The sequence below is a fragment of the Myotis nattereri genome (genome assembly GCF_964212035.1).
Source record: "Myotis nattereri genome assembly, chromosome: X".
Lineage (NCBI taxonomy): Eukaryota > Metazoa > Chordata > Mammalia > Chiroptera > Vespertilionidae > Myotis > Myotis nattereri.
Genome location: NC_138078.1, coordinates 34844723 through 34864827, shown reverse-complemented (window position 1 = coordinate 34864827; position 20105 = coordinate 34844723). Strand labels below are relative to the sequence as shown.

General features: G+C 40.3%; 1 protein-coding gene across 1 annotated transcript in view; it reads right to left on the bottom strand.

Annotated features, from left to right (window-relative positions):
- The window catches only part of RPS6KA6 (ribosomal protein S6 kinase A6), a 201726-nt gene that overhangs the window by 25106 nt on the left and 156515 nt on the right, over positions 1-20105 (bottom strand). Inside the window, exons 17-19 of the mRNA XM_081115464.1 lie at positions 18302-18460; positions 9875-10036; positions 2335-2411 (exon numbers count right to left, since the gene is read on the bottom strand). Coding sequence (XP_080971590.1) covers positions 2335-2411; positions 9875-10036; positions 18302-18460 — 398 coding nt within the window. The remainder of the gene's footprint in view (positions 1-2334; positions 2412-9874; positions 10037-18301; positions 18461-20105) is intronic.

The following is a 20105-nucleotide window of genomic DNA, read 5'->3' as shown; positions in this document are numbered from 1 at the left end:
GCCATCCAGGCCCCCGTGGGCTATCCCAGAAGCTGCCTGCCTGCTGCGCGTGATCAGATCTGGTCCTGGGCTGCAGGAAGGCCCTGGAAGCCCCAGAAGCCGCCTGCCTGCCACCTGTCATAGGATCCGGTCCCGGGCTGCAGGCAGGTGGGCCCTGGAAGCCCCAGAAGCCACCAGATATGGCAGCAACTCTATCAGTAAGCACTCTGAAAGTCAGTGGCATAAATGCACCAATTAAAAGACAGATTATGAGGGTGAATCAAAAACAAAACCCACTTTAAATATAAAGACACATATAGATTAAAAGTAAATGAATTAAGCTGCAGCCTGTTTTGCTCAGTGGATAGAGCATTAGCTGTGGGATGAAGGGTCCCAGGTTTGATTCCAGTCAAGGGCATGTACCTTAGTTGCTGGCTTGATCCCCAGTCCCTATCAGAGCATGTGCAGGAGGCAACCAATCAATGTGTCTCTCCCTTTCCCTTCACTCTCTCTAAAATTCAATGGAAAAATATCCTTGGGGGAAGATTAACAAAAACAAAGTAAATGGGTTAAGTAACATTAAAGAGATTATAAGAAAAATATATCCCAAATTTTGATAGTTGTATAATGGTTATGTTTAAATTATTAACTCCTAAGAAATTGGGTGAAGGGTACATATAATATGCTGTAGTATTTTATAGTTTTTTTTTTACATGTATGAGATTATTTCAAATTAAAATATTAAAAATTAAAAACTAATAAAATATTAATTGAAATGTATCTGCATTACATGAAAAATCTCCTAATTGCTTCTAGCATAATTTATTAAATTGTGCTAAAATTTACAAGGGTTCAATTAAAAATATCTTAACTCTAAATGATATAATAGAAAATATATAGTAGTGCAGTTATAAGCACTTATCTGAAAATAAAAATTTAAAGAAGTGAATTTTAAGAAGGGATTAGCCAAAGAAAATATATGCACAACCCATGGATGCAGACAACAGGATGGTGATGGCCAGAGAGAAGTAGGGGGCAAGAGCTGGGTAGAGGGGGCAACAGGGGGGAAAGAGGGGCATCCTATATAATAATAATAAAAAGCAAATATGCACATTGACTGAAGGGCAGAATGGCCAGTTGCTATGATGCGCACTGGCCACCAGGGGGCAGACCCTCAATGCAGGAGCTGCCCCCTGGTGGTCAGTGCACTTCCATATGGGGAGTGCCACTCAGCCAGAAGCTGGCTCATGGCTGGCCAGTGCAGAGGTGGTGGCAGGAGCCTATCCCACCTCCATGGCATCACTAAGAATGTTCAACTAACGGTTTAGGCCTGATCCCTTGGGGGCCTAAGCCTTCAGTTGGACATCCCCCAAGGGCTCCCTGGCTACCAGAAGGATGTCTGACTGCAAGCTTAGGCCTGATCCCCCTGGGAGTGGGCCTAAATCAACAGGTGGACATCCCCCAAGGTGTCCTGGAGTGCAAATGGGTGCAGGCTGGGCTGAGGCACCCCCCCCCCCCCGAGTGCACAAATTTTTGTGCACTGGGCCTCTAGTTTTATTAAAATTCTTCAAATTCCATTCTATGCATTGATTTTTTTTAAAATCCAGCCTTTTTTATAGCCATAGATTTTTACTCCTAAATAAAAATAATTAGAGCAAAACAAGACTTGTAAATTTCCAACATTAACATAATCCATTTATTACTTTGTTTAGTAGGATTTTGTCCTTTCAAGAGAAGGCAACTGTGTGTTTCTGTAATTTAGCATTCTGTTACTATTTAGATTTGTTATAAAGCTCAATCTTATTAAATCTCTAGTGGCAGGAGGGCCAGATTCAAGTACGTAAAAAAAATTAATTCAAGCCCTAGGCAGTTTGGCTCAGTGGATAGAGCATTGGCCTGCAGATGGAAGGGTCTTGGGTTCTTTCCAGTCAAGGGCACCTACTTGGGTTGCAGGATCCTCCCCAGCTTGGCCCTGGTTGGGACATGTGCAGGAGGCAACCAATCGATTTCTTTCTTTCACATTGATATTTCTCTCTGCCTTTCCCTCTCTTTTCCACTCTCTAAAAATCAATGGAAAAATATCTTCAGGTGATGATTCAAAAAATAAAATTAAAATTAAATTTTTAAAAATAATTCAATATCAATTGAAAACTTGTAAAATTATATATATGAATATTGCCTCATTAAACACATTTATGTTTTTTTTCAATCTTATAAGAAAACAATATACAATATTTTGAAATGTGAATAGAATTTTCCTTAAAGTTATTTTCATTTGTTCTTTTTCTAGATGAAAATATACAGGTGAAATTCAAATATTGATGTGAATTATTTTGAATACATAAGGTTTCTTACCCAGCCAACATTGTGTAAAAAAGGACTCCTAGACTCCAAATATCACAAGCAGCATCGTAGCCCTGTTGCATAAGAACCTGAGAAAGAAATAATTATCTGGTATTACCCAGTATAAATTCCTTTATCTCATCTGAACGAAAGTTGTGCTTCTAATAATCTCACAAATGTTCACAATTTAAAAACAGATTATTTTAAAAATAGATTCTTGTAATGTTAAAGGCAAAAATCTTCTGCTATTAGCAAGTATGGAATAAATGGCTATTAATCAAGTGAGTAAGTAACATGGACCATACAAAAAACAACCTTGTAATATTTTAACTTTCACTTCTACTCTTAGAAAAAACAAATAGAGCCATAAAAATTTAAGATTAATATGTATAAAAACCTTAATATATATTACACACAGCACTGTCTTTAATCCTGACACTGACTTTATAAGGAAGATATTATTTCTATTTTAAAGATGAAAAAACTGAGGCAAATGTTCAGTAATTTTCCCAATACCACAAAACTGGTAAGTAGTGGAGGAGGTATAATTACTCTAGAGCTTGGGCTTATAATATCTGTAACTGCCTCCTTGCTACATACGAGATGGTGACATAATATATGATCTTATGAAAGATTAATTTTTGCTTTATATACAAGGCTTATGTCTTGAAAAGATCAGTATATTTCTGGATTACAAATACACATTTGATAAATTGTAAATGGTTTCATTAACTTTTCATACAATAATTTACGTAGGTAGCTGGTTTTTGCTCTTGGCACTAGTGTTAATAAAAATCAGATAATATATTCATTATATATTCATGTGAGTTTTCCCCATGAGGTTAATAAAGTTTGTTAGAAAGTAGATGAAATGAAGCTTTCTTATTCAGAAAAATAAGCCCACTGCTACAACCTTTAGGCACAGGAACAAAATAGAAACATTGTTAATGCATTAACAATGTGGGCTGTGTAAGCATCAGATTGGACATTTATAAGAGGCTCAATACATTAATGTTTGGTTTTGACAATTGCCAGACACGAATAATGAGCAACTAATTTAAATTTCAAGATATAATTTTTTTCTAGTTAAATTGAATTTCTAAGAACACACATATGTGCAAACTAGAGAAGCTGGAGAGGCTATCAAATACTTCTATAACTGGCTTATGTAAATAATTCACGTAGGGACTACAAAAACACTTAATAAATAATGAGGTACAGTTAAACTACTCATATCATGGTAAACCCAAGTTGGCATCCTTTAGTAAAACTTAAACCTCTCCTGCTTCCCACCACCACCACCTATTTCATTTATTTTTCTCATATATTCTTATGGTTCTGGACATCACCATCATATTTTCCATGGTTCCCTTACGACAGTATTTTTTAAATCTCTTTTTAACTTTAATTTATTTACAGAGAGAGGAGAGAGAGAGAGAGAGAGAGAGAGAGAGAGATCAATTTGTTGTCCCACGTATTGGTTGATTCTTGTATGTATGCTGATTGGAATTGAACCCACAACCTTACAACCTTGACGTATCAAGACAATGCTCAGCCAGGGATAGTAGAATATTTTTTAAATGTTCTAATTTGCAGCCAAGGTCAAAAGACTGCCCAAGAACTTGTTGGATAGGTGAGAGTTACTCATTGAGTCAGCTATAAGTATTTCACACACTCATAACCTTCCTAGTTAATGAGAAAAAGGACACAGAAGGCATGATAGTGCTTAATCTAATTAGCATCAATCATGAAAACCTTGTTTTACACATTTATAACACACTTAAACCCATTTTGTATGGGCAAAGAAGAGGGAGTCCACTTTTTCTCTAGAGTGGGTCTCAAAGCTCTATAATATTAAGAATATATATATATATATATATATATATATATATATATATATACACACACACACACACCCAGGGGCTGGACCGCTGGAATGACCGGAACGACCAGTTGCTTTGACACACTGTGGCCCTGATCGGTCCCCCCCCACCCCGATTGGGGGGCGGGGCCGGCCAGCCAACTGCCTGCGGCCCCTTCCCCAGCCAATCCTGCCCCAATAGGCTCCAATCAGGGAGGACTGGCTTGACCCCACCTGTGCACGAATTCGTGCACCTGGTCTCTAGCATAGCCATAAAAGAAACAAGGCAAGGTAGTGGGATGAGTGAAAGAGTACAATGCAGAACATGTGTTTGATACTTTCCTACTTGCATCAAGTTAAATACAAGAATACATAAGTCAGAAGTAAAGTATTTAATGCCATTGCCTTCTTTCTCATTTGGTATCCAAAGTTAGCAAAAAATAATATAAACATAGATTCTCATTCCCTTTGTTCTAAAGTTCAACTTAATTCATATTTGGAGCAAAACATCCAGCCCAGAGGAGAAAAATGCAGAGTAAATTCACACTCATTTTTCTACAAAGTGCTGCAGGAACAACATCCAACCAATTTATTATTAGTTCATTTAATTCAGGATAATTCTTATATATCAGGAGACATTAAATATCAGTTGAGTACTATTATGGATTTACATTTATAAAATAACACATTTTAGAGATATATTAATTTTGTGACATAGGTATAGTAGAAAAGCACATCTACTATGTAAATCTTAAGAAGTTGATTGAATTGATACATATAAAAAGTGAATAAATATTATTTCCTCCTTGTTAAGTTGATTGTAATCAATTTATTTTTAAATTTTTATTTATTGATTTTAGATAAAAAGAAAGAGAAAGTGAGTAGGGCGGGAGAGAGAGGAGAGAGAGAGAGAAAGGGATTGGGGAGCGAGAAAGAGAGAGAAAGAGAGGGTCGAGGGAGGGAGAGAGATGCAGAGACAAGGAGAGAAAGAAACATTGATTTGTTTTTCCACTTATTTATGCATTTATTGGTTGATTCTTGTATGTGCCCTGTCTGGAGATCTAAACAGCAACCTTGGTGTATTGGGATGATGCTCTAACCAACTGAACTACCCAGCCAGGGTTATAATTATATGTTAGAGAAAAAGGACTCTTTAGGCACTGTAATGAAGGAATGAATTTATACCCCCATAATGTTACTATATTCAAATATCTGCATAGGTGCTTGAACATTTCTAATTTAAGTTTAAAAGATAATTCATTTCACATATACCATTACTAATTTTTTTTAAGAGTCTGAAATTTCAGGGACAAATCTAACAAAAACCTCATTCTTAAAAATTTATATATATTCATTTATTACTAGCAGAGGCTTCATCACTTGATAATAAAACTCTTCAAAGCATTTTTTTAAAAAAATTATTGAATTTATTGGAGTGACTTTGGTTAATAAGTTTATAGAGGTTTCAGGTATACAATTCTACAGTACATCATCTGTATATTGCATTGTGTTTCACCACCACAAGTCAGATATCCAATCCAAGTCAAGTCTCCTTTCATCATCATTTATCCCCCTTTATCCTTTTGTACATCACCTCACCCCTTTCCCTCTGGTAATTATCATACTGCTGTCTGAAACTATGAGTTTTTCTTTTCTGCTTAACACCTTCAACATTTTCACCCAGCCTCCCAACCACGCTCCCCTTTGACAGCTATCAATGTGTTCTTGGTATTAATGAGTCTGGTTCTTTTTTAATTTATTTTGTTCAATAGATTCCACATGTGAGTGAAATAATATGGTACTTGTGTTGCTCTGATTGGCTTATTTCACTTAGCATAATTCTCTCCAGGTCTATCCATGCTGTCTCAAAGGATACGATTTTTTTTTTTTTTTTTTATGAGGAGCAGTATTCTATTGTGTCAATGTACCATAGCTGTTTTATCAGTTCATCTACTGATGAACACTTGGGCTGCTTCCAAATCTTAGCTATTGTCAATGATGCTGCAATGAACATAGGGATGCATATATTCCTTCAAATTTGTGTTTTGGGTTTCTTCAGATAAATTCCCAAAAGTGGAATCAATGGGTCATAAAACAGTTACATTTTTAATTTTTTGAGTTAATTCCATATGGCTTTACACAGTGGCTTCATCAATCTGCATTCACACCAACAAATCCGTGAGTGTTCCCTTTTCTCCATATCCTCACCAGAACTTATTTTTTGATTTATTGACCATAGCCATTCTAACAAGTGTGAGCTGATATCTCATTACGGTTTTAATGTGCATTTCTCTGGTGATTACTGACATTGAGCATCTTTTCATGTGTATTGGCCATCTGTATGTCCTCTTTGGAGAAGTGTCTATTCATATCCTTTGCCCAATTTTTAATTCAATTCTTTGATTTTTTCTGGTGTTAAGTTTTAGAAGTTATTTATAAATTTTGGATATTAACCCCTTATCAGTGTCAAATATGTTCTCCCATTCAGTGAGTTGTGTTTCAATTTTGTTGATGGTTTCTTTTGCTGTGCAAAAATGTTTTAGTTTGATTTGGTCCCATCTCCTAATTTTTTCTTTTGTTTTCCATACCCAAGGAAAAGAGAGAAAGAGAGAGAAAGTGAGTGGGGTGGGAGAGAAAGAGAGAGAGATGGGGGAGGGAGAGATTGGAAGTTATTAACAAAACTGGTGGTTTTGAATAGAAAGCAGAGCATCCGAGGAGAAATATCAGAAAAAAAATATTGCTACAGGAAATGTCCGAGATTTTACTGCTTATATTTTCTTCTAGAATTTTCATGGTTTCTTTTTTTATATATATTTTTTTATTGATTAAGATATTACATATGTGTACCCTCTACCCCCCCCCCCCGCTCATCCCCTCACCCCTCCGTTGTCCGTGTCCATTGGTTAGGCCTATATGCTTGCATATAAGTCCTTTGGTTGATCCTTCCCCCTTGCCCCCACCCTCCCCTACCTTCCCTCCAAGGCCCGACAGTCCAATCAAAGCCTCTCCGTCTCTGGATCAGTCCTTGTTCATCAGTTTATGTTGTTCATTATATTCCACAAATAAGTGAGATCTTGTTTTATTTATCCGCTCTCCAGTTCCATCCATGCTGTGGCAAATGGTAAGAGTTCCTTTTTCTTCTTCCTCTTCTTAAAGAATACCTTTCAGCATTTCATATAATGCTGGTTTGGTGGTGATGAACTCCTTTAGCTTTTTCTTATCCGTGAAGCTCTTTATCTGACCTTCCATTCTGAATGATAGCTTTGCTGGATAAAGTAATCTTGGTTGCAGGTTCTTGCTATTCATCTCTTTGAATATTTCTTGCCACTCTCTTCTGGCCTGCATGGTTTCTGTTGAGAAATCAGCTGACAGTCGTATGGGTACTCCCTTGTAGGTAACTGACTGTCTTACTCTTGCTGCTTTTAAGATTCTCTCTTTATCTTTTGCTCTTGGCATTTTAATTATGATGTGTCTTGGTGTGGTCCTCTTTGGATTCCTTTTGTTTGGGGTTCTCTGCGCTTCCTGGACTTGTAAGTCCATTTCTTTTACCAGGTGGGGGAAGTTTTCTGTCATTATTTCTTCAAAAAGGTTTTCAATATCTTGCCCTCTCTCTCCTTCTGGTACCCCTATAATTCTGATGTTGGTACGCTTGAAGTTGTCCCAGAGGTTCCTTACACTATCTTCATATTTTTGGAATCTCTTTTCTTTTTTCTTTTTCGGTTGGGTATTTTTTCTTTCTTTGTATTTCAAATCTTTGACTTGACTCTTGGGATCCTCTTGTCTGCTGTTGGATCTCTGTAAATTATTCTTTATTTCAGTCAGTGTATGCTTAATTTCTAGTTGGTCCTTTTTCATGTCCTCCATGGTCTCACTATACTCCTTGAGGGATTCATTAAATTTATCAGCGGTTTCCATAAAATTCTTGACAAACCTTATAAACGTGGCCTTGAACTCTATATCCAGTCGTCTGCCCTCCTCCGTTTCTGCCAATTGTGACCTGTTTCTTTGTCTCCGCATTTTGGCTGCTTCCCTGTGTTGATAGAGTGGCCCTGCGCGCCAGGTGTCCTGTAGGGCCCAGTGGCTCAGCCTCCCCAGTTACCTGGGGTGGACACTCTTGGTGCACTCTTGGTGCCTTGGTTGTTGTAGGATCACTGGGAGGAATTGACCTCCAGGCCAATTGGCTGTGGGAAGCAGCTGTGTCTGAAGTGGGAGAATGGTCCCCCTCTGACCACTGGGTACAGTGGCTCCTGGATCTAAGGAGGTGCTAATTCAGCCCCTGCCTGAGGCCACACAGCCGGATCCACGGAGAGGTTCAGCTGTGAATCAATGCAAGCCGCTGCGGGGCCTTGGGCCTTCTCTTGGAAGTTCCGGGTCTGCTTGGCTGGGCTGTAGTTAGGTACATTCACATGCAAAAGCCTCTGTCGCAGCCTGGGTGGGGCGGGGTCTCAGGGAGTCAAAAGGGCGGAGAAAGAAGCTATGGTGATTCTCCGCGCCCGGAGTCGCGCGTCTCAGTGTCCCGGTAACGGCTGCAAGCACCTCTGAGGGAAATCCGCCCTCAAGTTCGCCCGCTGCCGCCTGACAGAGCAGCCTCTCCCCGTATGAGTCCTGGGTCCCCAGAGACTTCCCAGAACCGGAGTTCAGAGCAGTCGGGAGCTTGTGATTCAAAAAGACAGCCACATCCTCAGGTGCCACCCCCTTTCCGCTCGCGCGAGCCGCCGCCGTACCTCTGCACTCAGCCTCCGCAGCTCCTCTGGCTCTCAGCGTGCTTTTCTTTTCTTCTAGTTATAGAAATTACACCCAGCCAGCCTTCCTGTTGTTCTGGACGATGTTTGCTCCGTCCTTTGGGATATTTATCAATTGTTGTGTGAGGCGACTATTTCCCGGTGTTTATCTATGCCGCCATCTTAGTTTCTCCTGGTTTCTTGACTTGTATTTAAGTGTTTGAGTTCATTCTTGAGTATGGTGTAAGAAGGTGGTCTAGTTTCAGTTTTTTACACATATCTGTCCAATTTTTCCAACACTATTGAATAGATTATCTTAACCCCATTTATGTTTTTGCCTCCTTTGTCAGAACCACTGAAGCCTCACCTTTCCTGGCTCTTCCCTCCAAGATCTATGTATGAATGATATTTGCCAAGAAAAAGTTGACTGCTTATAAAACCCATGTGAAGCTATTTTCTCCAAGAATTTTAAGATCCTAAAAGAAATCAGCGATAGCACTGCCTTTATATGTTATGTGTAATACTAAATAGTACAAATTACTTCATGTTCAACACAACCCAAAATATGTGAAAACCTATCTTGACTTCATTACTAAATGAATGCTGGGTCTTGAAAATGTTATTTAGGTACTTTAAGCCTCAGTTTCCTCATTTTTAATATTTACTATATTGAAGGTAGAGTTATCTCTACTTTCTCTTCCAGCTCTAAAACCATAAATTCTTAAACTAGTACATCACCCAGGAAAATGAAATAGTCTAATTATTACATTCAAGTTAGTTTCAGATGCTAACTTTTAGTCTGAATATTTATACTAAGGGGCTATCAGAATTCACTGATTTAAATAGCTTTGTTGTTGAGAATGGATAAGGTAACTCAAATTTTACTTAGCAACCATAACATATACATGTCATTATATACATTCAACTAAAGGAAAGAGTGAAAAACAAAAACTGAAGTTTTAAAGAATACCTCAGGTGCTACAAAATTTGCAGTGTAGCATGGAGTTAAGAGAAGGCCATTTTCTCCTCGAAGTTGCTTTGCAAACCCAAAATCACAGATCCGAATGGAGTCTGCATTGGCTGATTCATCCATGTATAAAATATTACTAGGTTTAAGATCACGATGAACAACCTTGAACACAAAAGAAAAAAATATTATATTTCTATAGCTAAATAAATATCTGTGAAATAAAACATTTTATGTTAATATATTTCTATGAAAATTACTTTTTAAATATATTTTATGTATTTTTTACAGTGAGGAAGGGAAAGGGATCGAGAGTTAGAAACATAGATGAGAGAGAAACATTGATCAGCTGCCTCCTGCACACCTCCTATTGGGGATGTGCTCGCAACCAAGGTACATGCCCTTGACCAGAATCGAACCTGGGACCCTTCAGTCTGCAGGCCGATGCTCTATCCACTGAGTCAAACTGGTTAGGGCAAGGAAAATAACTTTTTAATCATACAATGTTGAAATGATACTTTGTCCTATATAATCTTGAAAGTATACAGAGAAAATAATATCTATCAGATAGATGTTCTGCTTTCTATTCAAACCACCAGTTTTGTTAATAACTTCCAATTTCAAAGTATCAAAACTCAATTCTCAGTTCCACTCCTGTTTATAATGAACTAAGATCCTACCTAATATGCCCCTCCCCATAGTAAACAATTATAAAACCTGAACATAATAGAAAAATGAACTACCCGAAGGTACTGGGGAGTGAAGAGAAACAGACAGGCTTGGGTGGGGAATACACACTTGGCTGAAGGAAGGAATACAGGGAACTATATGAATGGCTTTTAGGCAAGGGGAAAGTACAGTCCCGTGTCACACAGTGGTGGTGAAGATACACGTGGAAAAGCCCACAGTCTTTCTGGCCTGGAAAACCAGAAAAGAGATGCTGGGAAAACTTTAATGCTGAGTGGAGGGATACTGTAAATTAAAAAGTCAAAACTACCCCTGAGCTCTGGTCACATAACTCAGTTGGTTAGAGTGCCATACTGATATGCTAAGGTTGTGGATTCAATCCTCAGTCAGGGCACATATAATAATTGATCTCTCTCTCTCTCTCTCTCTCTCTCTCTCTCTCTCTCTCTCAACAAATAAAAAATTGCTCCTGAATCAACAATGTGTAGAAGAGGGGTGAGGGGGTGAGGGAAGGTAGAAGAGGGTAAAGGGGGGATAAATGGTGATGGAAAAAGACTTGATTTGGGGGGTCAACACACAATGCAATATACAGATGATGTATTATAGACTTGTGCACCTGAAACCTGAATAACTTTATTAACCAATGTCACCCCAATAAATTCAATAAAAAATTTCAAATGTGTAGAAGAGGCTCAAAGTACTTTGTATTAATATGAAAGATAGAGACCAATGTTGCTACCCAAAAGGCAGAATTTTCTGTGCAAACGATGACAAGAAAATTATCCAATAAAACAAAACAATAATGAAAATCAATAAAAATCATCGGAGAAAAATAACAGAATAAAAAATCTCCAAAATTTAATATTCTAATGTGCAGTATACAATCCAAAATTATGTGACATACCAAAAAAACACACAAAAAAACTAACAAGAAAATAGAACAGTTTCAAGAAAAAAAGAAAATCAATCAATTCTAAATTCAAGATGAACCACATTGGAACTAAAAGACAAGAATTTAACTTATTTTTTATTTTTTAAATTTATCTTTATTATTGAAATTATTACAGATATCCTCTTTTTCCCCAAATGACCCCCTACTCTCCACTTCCACCCTCCCCCAGACCTTCACCACACTACTGTCTGTGTCCATGGGTTATGCATATATGCATATTTGTTCTTTGGTTAATCTCTTTCTGCCACCATCCTTCCCTCTGAGATTCATCAGTCTGTTGCATTAGAGTGACATTGCTTAATAAAATTATACAGATTTTAGTTATCTACTTATATAAAAATCCTGGGTGGTGTAACATCACGACCAGTCTGGCGACCAAGCGGAAGGAAGTCAGTCCTGCTGGGGTTGTCTTGGAAACAGCTGAACCCTCTCCTGAGCTATTTCCTGGTGCTGTTTCCAGTGAGGGCGGGGTTTGAGGCAGGAACCCGCCCTCGGGGCATGGAGGCATATCTTTATAAAGTGTGCTGTGCCAGCACCGCCAAGGGTGAACATGAGTGGGGGCAGCTGAAAGGCTAAGAAAAGACAGACAAGAAAATGAAAGCAGGGTCTCGGTGGGATGCTGCTTCTCTGAGAGACAGCAACCATGCCCACAGTCATGTCTTTATTTTATAGCAGTAATGCCACAAGGCAAAGTAAGGGCATGACCAAGTTGTTTACAACATTCTCCTGGGTTTCAATCCTACTCAACTACATGCACCTGAACTCTATCAAGCCTACATCACTCAGGCATGTGGGGCCACGTGTTCGGACCATAGGTTCAAGCTTACAACTATAGCTTTTGGCTATAATTGTGCTGGGAGGGCCCTGCCCTCCAAGCTGGAACTTGCACGTGGCAATGAGAGGACTGTGCCCTCTCATCAGTCCAAAGCTTGAACCTGTCCAAACACTGTAGCAGCTACCCACAATAAAGTTTTAATCTACTTATATAAAAACCCTCTGTGTAACATCATGGCCAGAAGTGTGTCCAACCGGAAGGAAATCAGTCCTGCAGTGGTCGTCTTGGAAATGGCTGCACCCTCCCCCAGCTGTTTCTGGGAGGATGAGGTTCAGGCAGGAACCAGCCCTCAGGGAGAGGTTTCAGGCAGGAACCCACCCTCGGAGCAAAGCATGGAAGTGAAATGATTTGTAATGGATCTATTATTGAAGCTTACTTCGGAAATACTATATCTATAGATCAATGGTTCTCAACCTGGGCTGCACATTAGAATCACCTGGGAATCTTGTTAAAATCCTGATTTCTGGGCCTCATCCTCCGGAAATTCTGTTTCCTTGTTACTAATGTTGTTGCCCCACTCCATAACAAAGAAACAATTTCCGGAGGATGAGGCCCAGGAGTCAGGATTTTAAAAAGATTCCCAGGTGATTATAATGTGCAGCCAAGGTTGAGAACCACTGCTATAGATAATATTAACATATATCTAAACGAACAATTCTTTGTCTAAAAAATGAGCATGTTCAAAAATTAAATGAAGAAAATTTGGATATACTTGATGGAGATTTTCACACATATTTGAGTGATGATTCTTCCATTGATTCCACAGATGATGCTACTCCCATCGAATTTCTTAATAGTATTACTCCTTCGGGAATGTCATGTCATAAATGAAAATTGAAAGTGGGTGCAATCATCATGCTATTGAGAAATCTCAATAGTAAATGGGGTCTTTGTAATGGTATCAGATTTATTATCAAAAGATTACGACCTAACATTATCAAAGCTGAAGTATTAACAGGATCTGCAGAGGGAGAGGCTGTTCTGATTCCAAGAATTAATTTGTCCCCATCTGACACTGGCCTCCCATTTAAATTGATTTGACGACAGTTTCCCGTGATGCCAGCATTTGTGATGACTATTAATAAATCACAAGGACAAACTCTAGACAAAGTAGTCATATTCCTACCTGAACCCGTTTTTGCACATGGTCAGTTATATGTTGCTTTCTCTCGAGTTTGAAGAGCATGTGATGTTACAGTTAAAGTTCTAAGTACTTCATCACAAGGGAAATTAGTCAAGCACTCTGAAAGTGTTTTCACTCTTAATGTGGTGTATAGGGAGATATTAGAATAAGTTTAATCACTTTATCAGTCATTGTTTGCATCACTGTTGTTTTTATATCATGTTTTTTTTGATTTTATATAATGCCTCTGTTGTTATATCCTTTTGTTACTGTTTATTTATTAATAAATTTATATATTATTTTCATACATATTTTAATAATTTCCTTTCATCTCTCACACTTCTATTATAGAGAAAGAGCAAACAGCAATATTAAAATATCTCTGCTAATTAATTCCCTTTAAAAATATATATATTTTATTGATTTTTTACAGAGAGGAAGGGAGAGGGAAAGAGAGTTAGAAACATCAATGAGAGAGAAACATCGATCAGCTGCCTCCTGCACACTCTCCACTGGGGATGTGCCCACAACCAAGGTACATGCCCTTTACCAGAATCCAACCTGGGACCCTTGAGTCCACATGCCTATGCTCAATCCAATGAGCCAAACAGGTTAGGGCAATTAATTCCCTTTTAATGTGCATGAATTTTGTGCACCGGGCTACTAGTCTGTATATATAAAAATCCCAGCAACTGGAATGGTGGCACAACCAGAACAACCGGTGGTTATGACATGCACTGTGGCAGCCAACCACCCTGATCTGGCCCCAACTGGCCCCCCTCGGGCCAGTCCGGCCCCTGATCTGCCCCAAACACCTTAATTGGGGGCAGGACCAGCCAACCAACCATCTGTGGCCTCTCCCCCCAGCCAGCCATAGCCCTTCCCCCTGCCAGCTCAGCCCGAAGGATCCCCATTGAGGTGGGCTGGCCAGATCCCACTCATGTACGAATTTGTGCACCGGGCCTCTAGTACAATTCTATAATATATCATCTGTATATTGTATTACTTGGGGTGGTAAATATACAGACAATTTTCAAAATAATATGATGGAGGTGCTAGCTAAAGTTAGGGTGGTAATGATATTGCAGCATATAAATGCATAAATTTTGTAAACCTTAGCATTATTTGTGAATTGTATCTCGATAAAAATGTATTATTCAAAATTTACAGGACTAAACATAAAACATTTAAAAAATAGCCCTGACTGGTTTGGCTCAGTGGATAGAGTGTTGGCCTGCAGACTGAAAGGTCCCAGGGTCGATTCCGGCCAAGGGTATGTACCTTGGTTGCGGGCACATCCCCAGTAGGAGGTGTGCAAGAGGCAGCTGATCGATGTTTCTCTTTCATTGATGTTTCTAACTCTCTATCCCTCTCTCTTCCTCTCTGTGAAAAATCAATAAAAATATATATTTTTTAAAAATAATAAAGTGGCTATTATAACTATCTCAATAAAGTAAAAGAAAACATGCTTTTGATACATGAAACTATCAGCAGAAATATAGAAACAAAAAGTAAAAATCAAATAAAATGCTAGGTATGCAAAATATTCTAAAATTCTCTACATTATAAATTTCTTACTGATTATTATCCACTTCATTTAATATAGTTCTATCTTAATCAGCAGTTCACTACACTGAAAGATCTTTAAAGACAAGGACCAAGTCTTACTCATATTTGAGTCTGTATAATACTTTTTATAATGCCTGGCATATAGAAATGCTAAATACATCTCTGTCGTTAATTTATTTAATTGACATAAAAAAACTGAAAGTTTCTAAAATAATATACTAAAGTAAAGGTGCTTAGCATGCACACCACCCAAAGTCAAATAATCTTCCGTCACCATACACTTGGCCCTCTTGTAAAATACACATCATGTTTCACAGAAATGTATCCTTGAAACTTATATGATCTTATTAACCAATGTCACCCCATTAAATTTAAATAAATGAATAAAAATAAATTAAAAAGAAAAGATGCTTATCATTGTCCTTTTCTCAAAATAGCTGGTCACCCTTTATTTTAGAGAGTTTTGATAAAAAGAATCAAGCAATTAAATTATAATAGCCATATATAGTTCATATTTTATAACTAGAGGCCTGGTGCACAAAAATCTGTGCACTGGAGGGTGGTGGGGTCCCTCAGCCCAGCTTGCCCCCTATCACAGACTGGGAGCCCTCAGGGGATGTCCTACTCCCTGCTCTCTGCTCCCCTTGGGGAGCGGGCCTAAGCCAGAGTCTGGCCTCCCTTTGTGGGAGGCAACCCGGCTGATCAGGGGAAGGAACAAGCCCCATCACCCTGCTGCTGCAGCCACTGCCAGTCACCGCAGCCACCAAGGTGTTTTCATCAACACAGACTCCAGTCCCTTTACCATGAAAAAATGACAACTTTCTTTAGGCATTTTCAAGATGTGCCTTTCATAGGATATGACATTTCTTTCTTTCTTTTTTTTATCCTCACCTGAGGATATGTTTCCATTGATTTTTAGAGAATGTTGAAGAGAAAGGGAAAGACAGAGAGAAACATCAAAGTGAGAGGAACACTTTGATTGGTTGTCTCCTGCATGAGCCCTGACCTGGGCCCAGGCCAGAGAGGAGCCTGCAACCTAGGTACATGCTCTTAGTCAGAATTGAACCCAGACCCAGCAGTGGGGAGGCTGAGGCATTATCTACTGAGCAAAACCAGCTAAGACAGGATATGACATTTCTTAACCCTCCAGCAGCGTACCTTCCTTTTTTTCTCCAGGAGTGTGGTAAAAAACCCTAGATCACTTATTTGGATTCTTATTACCCAAGTTATTAAGAATATTACCAGTGGCATACAAGGACCTTAGCCATGAGCGGTCAGAAAAGGTGTTTCCTCTGCAGTTCACACCAATTGCCAGCTTGGCCCCTGCCCAGGCCTAATGCCTCTGGCCAAGTCATTAGCCCTGGGAAGGGGACCTCCAGCTCCCGCAATTGTGGGCTCAGCCCCTGCTCCCCACCATCGCCAGCTCTCTCCCTGCTCCCCGCAATCGCTGGCTCTGCCCCTGCACAGGCCTAATGCCTCTGGCCAAGGCCTTAGGCCTGGGCAGGGGACCCCCAGCTCCCACCATCACCGGCTCTGCCCCTGCTACCCTCAATCGCTGGTACTGCCCCTGCCCAGACCTAAAGCCTCTGGCCGGGGCATTAGCCCTGGGCAGGGGACCCACAGCTCTCTGCGATCTCTTGCTCCGCTCCTGCCCAGGCCTAACGCCTGTGGCCAAGTCATTAGGCTTGGGCAGGGGACCCCAGCTCCCGCAATTAATGGCTCCACCCCTGCCCAGGTCTAATGCCTCTCACCGAGGCATTAGGTCTGGGCATGGGACCCACAGCTCTCTGCAATCTCCTGCTACGCCCCTGCCTAGGCCTAACACCTGTGGCCAAGGCATTAGGCCTGGGCAGGGGACCCCCAGCTCCCACCATTGCTGGCTCCGCCCCTGCTACCTGCTATCTCTGGCACCGCCCCTGCCCAGACCTAATGCCTCTGACTGAAGCGTTAGGCCTGGGCAGGGGACCCCCAGCACCCTGCAATAGCGCTCTCCTCTCCTGCTCCCCACCATCGCTGGAGGCCCCTCCTGCTCCCCACCATCCAGGCTCCACCCATGCCCAGGCCTAATGCTTCTGACCAAGGTGTCAGGCCTGGGCAGGGGACCTCTCAGCTCTGATTTCAGGCTCTGATAGCCGATAGCCGCTGGGCACCTACCTATGAAATTAACCACCATCTTTGTTGGCAGTTAATTTGCATATCGTGCTGATTAGCCAATGGGAGGCATAGCGAAGGTACGGTCAATTACCCTGTTTGTCTATTATTAGATAGGATATTGAAAAATGTAGTACATTAAACCAGACACAAAACTTAGTACTGGCTTATTTTTCTTATTTATAAAAGGGGACCATGTAGAATTTTCACTGTGCCAATTCTGAGTTCATCATTAATTTATTGTTTATACTTATGTGCATACATATCCACTATTACAACAGATTCAAACTAAATTTTTAAATTATTTTTGACAATGTTTCCTTTTAGAGTTGTACATAATTAGAGTTGACCTTTTTTGGGAACATTTGCTTTCTTTATGAACAGGTAGGTAGCAAAATATGAGACCTGCTCCACTACTATAAACTTTAATAGATTAATATTTCACATGTACAGAATCAAAAATTCTTACTGTATTTGGAAGAGGGGTTGGCAAGAATCAAGAAATAAAGTCCTTTCATTGCCAGAACTTTATATGTTAGGTATAGCATAATATGAGTAATATTCACATGTCCTTGGATAATCCTTTTATGTTTCACTTTTAAATTTAATTAGGTTTGCCTGACCAGTGTTGTTCAATGGTTGAGTGTTGACTTTTGAAGCAAGAGGTAATAGTTCAATTCCTGGGCAGGGCACAGGCCTGGGGTGCGGGCTTAATCCCCAATGGGGGCATGCAGGAGGTAACCAATCAATGGTTCTCTCTCATCATTGATGTTTCTATCTGTCTCCCTCTCCCTTCCTCTCTGAAATCAATAAAAAAAAAATTGATTAGGTTTAATAATTTCAAAGTCAAGGTTAGAGTCAATTACATAATCCAAACCACTTTTAAAACTAATATGCTACTAAATCAGGGTCAATAGGCAGAATGAACAAAATGATAACATTTTCCAACTTCCTAATTCTATAATCTTCACTACTTTATGAGTTTTATTAGTATGTTCTCTATAAAATATATATTCTCTAAAAAAGTAATTCACTTTAAGTGGTATACCCTACATATAATTTTATGAATATACAAGTCACAGAACTACAGGAAATAATATAACTACAACTTACTCCTTGACAATGAAGGTAGTCAACTGTTTTAGTTATCACAAACAGTACATCACTAGCTTCCCGTTCCGAGAAACATTTTTGTTTGAGAATACGGTCAAGTAGTTCTCCTCCTTTCATCAAATCCGTAACAAGGTAAACATATCTACCATCATCATAAACCTAAAAAAGAACACATTTTAAAAATGTCATTATTTATAATTATAATTCTGAAATGTTTAAATTACATTTACTTTGCTTTTATAGTGAACCTCTAGTATTAAAAATATATTTTTTATTGCCAATATAGTAGTGAAGATTAAATTGGCTAAACAGTCCCTGAGATCATGTTAAACATATAATTTTATTAACTTTTCAGGTAGTACGTTACACTTCATCAAAGGATATAAATGAAAAAATACAACTCTGTACCTCTCAAATGGCATCTATCTCAATTGCTTTTACTGTATTATAGACACTTCTCTTCCCTACTAATAGTAAGGTTCCTTTTGACAGTAAATGTATTATCAGTTTTTAATATCCTCCCCACAGTCCATTATCTGACATGGTGTCTTAAATGTTTGTTGAATTCAAATACTATACCAAGGAAAATAAATTGAAAAAATAAGTGTACCCTTTCATTCAGGCTTTGTGACATAGATTAGATAGATAGATAGATGATAGATGATAGATGATAGATAGATAGATAGATAGATAGATAGATAGATAGATAGATGTAAACTACTATTTAAAAACTATGAGGGTGTGTGTCCCTCAGCCTGGCCTGCACCCTCACCAATCTGGGACCCTCTGGGGATGTCCAAGACTATTGTAGGATTGGGCCTAAGCTGGCAGTCGGATATCCCTCTCGGGATCCGGGACCACTGACTCCTAACCGCTCACCTTCCTGCCTGCCTGATCACCCCTAACCACTCTGCCTGCTGGCCTGATTGCCCCCAATTGCCCCCCACTGCTGGCCTGCTGGTCCCCAACTGTCCCCCTGCCAGTCTGCTCACCCCCAACTGCCCACTCGTACCCTCGCAGGTAGCAGGTGCTGATTAGGGGAGGAGGACATGATTGTTTCCTGGGACTGTAGCTATGGAAGCTTTGCAGAGGGTTCCGCAGGCTTTGGAGGGGCAGGCTCTGGCCAGCAGCCTTGTAGTGGTGGTCGTCCCTGGAGGTGTTGGTGGGGGGAAGGGAGTTAAGGGGGCTCTAGGCTGGCAGTGAGGCCAAACGGGGAGTAACTGTCAAACCTTCTTGCTTGGCGCTATTCTTTAAATTGTACGTGGCTGTTTCACAGCTGTATCTGCTCACGGCAGGGCTCCAATCTCCTGAAGCCGGGTGAGGGATGGGCCAGGGCAGAGCCAGGTGGGCTAGGAGGGTGGGTTTAGCTGCACCCCCAGCAGGTCCAGCACACATCAGCTGCAGAGACATGCTGCTGCTGTCCGGTGGAAGGTTCTGACCCTGGAGGGCAGCTCAGGCCTCCCTCCACCTGGGTCTGGAGTTGTAGGGAGGAGAGTGTGCCCAGCTCCAGTGGAGGGGGCCTGGCAGCAGTGGGCCATGGGCCCCATGGGCCTTGGGAGCACTGATGGGTGGTCGCTGGCATGCTATTGTGGGCGCCCCTGGCGGAGGTGGCAGGGGAAGAGATCGGGAGTCGGAGATGCAGGCTGCAGCTACTCCCAAGGCTGGGTCTTCTCCCTGGCTGGTCAGCCTCCCCGTCCCCCGGGGGTGCGGGACTGGGGTAAGGTGTCCATGCAGGGAGATTGGAAGAGCTCCCCGAGGCCACTTCCTCTTCCTTCTTAGCAGTCTGGGCTCCTGTCAGGCACTC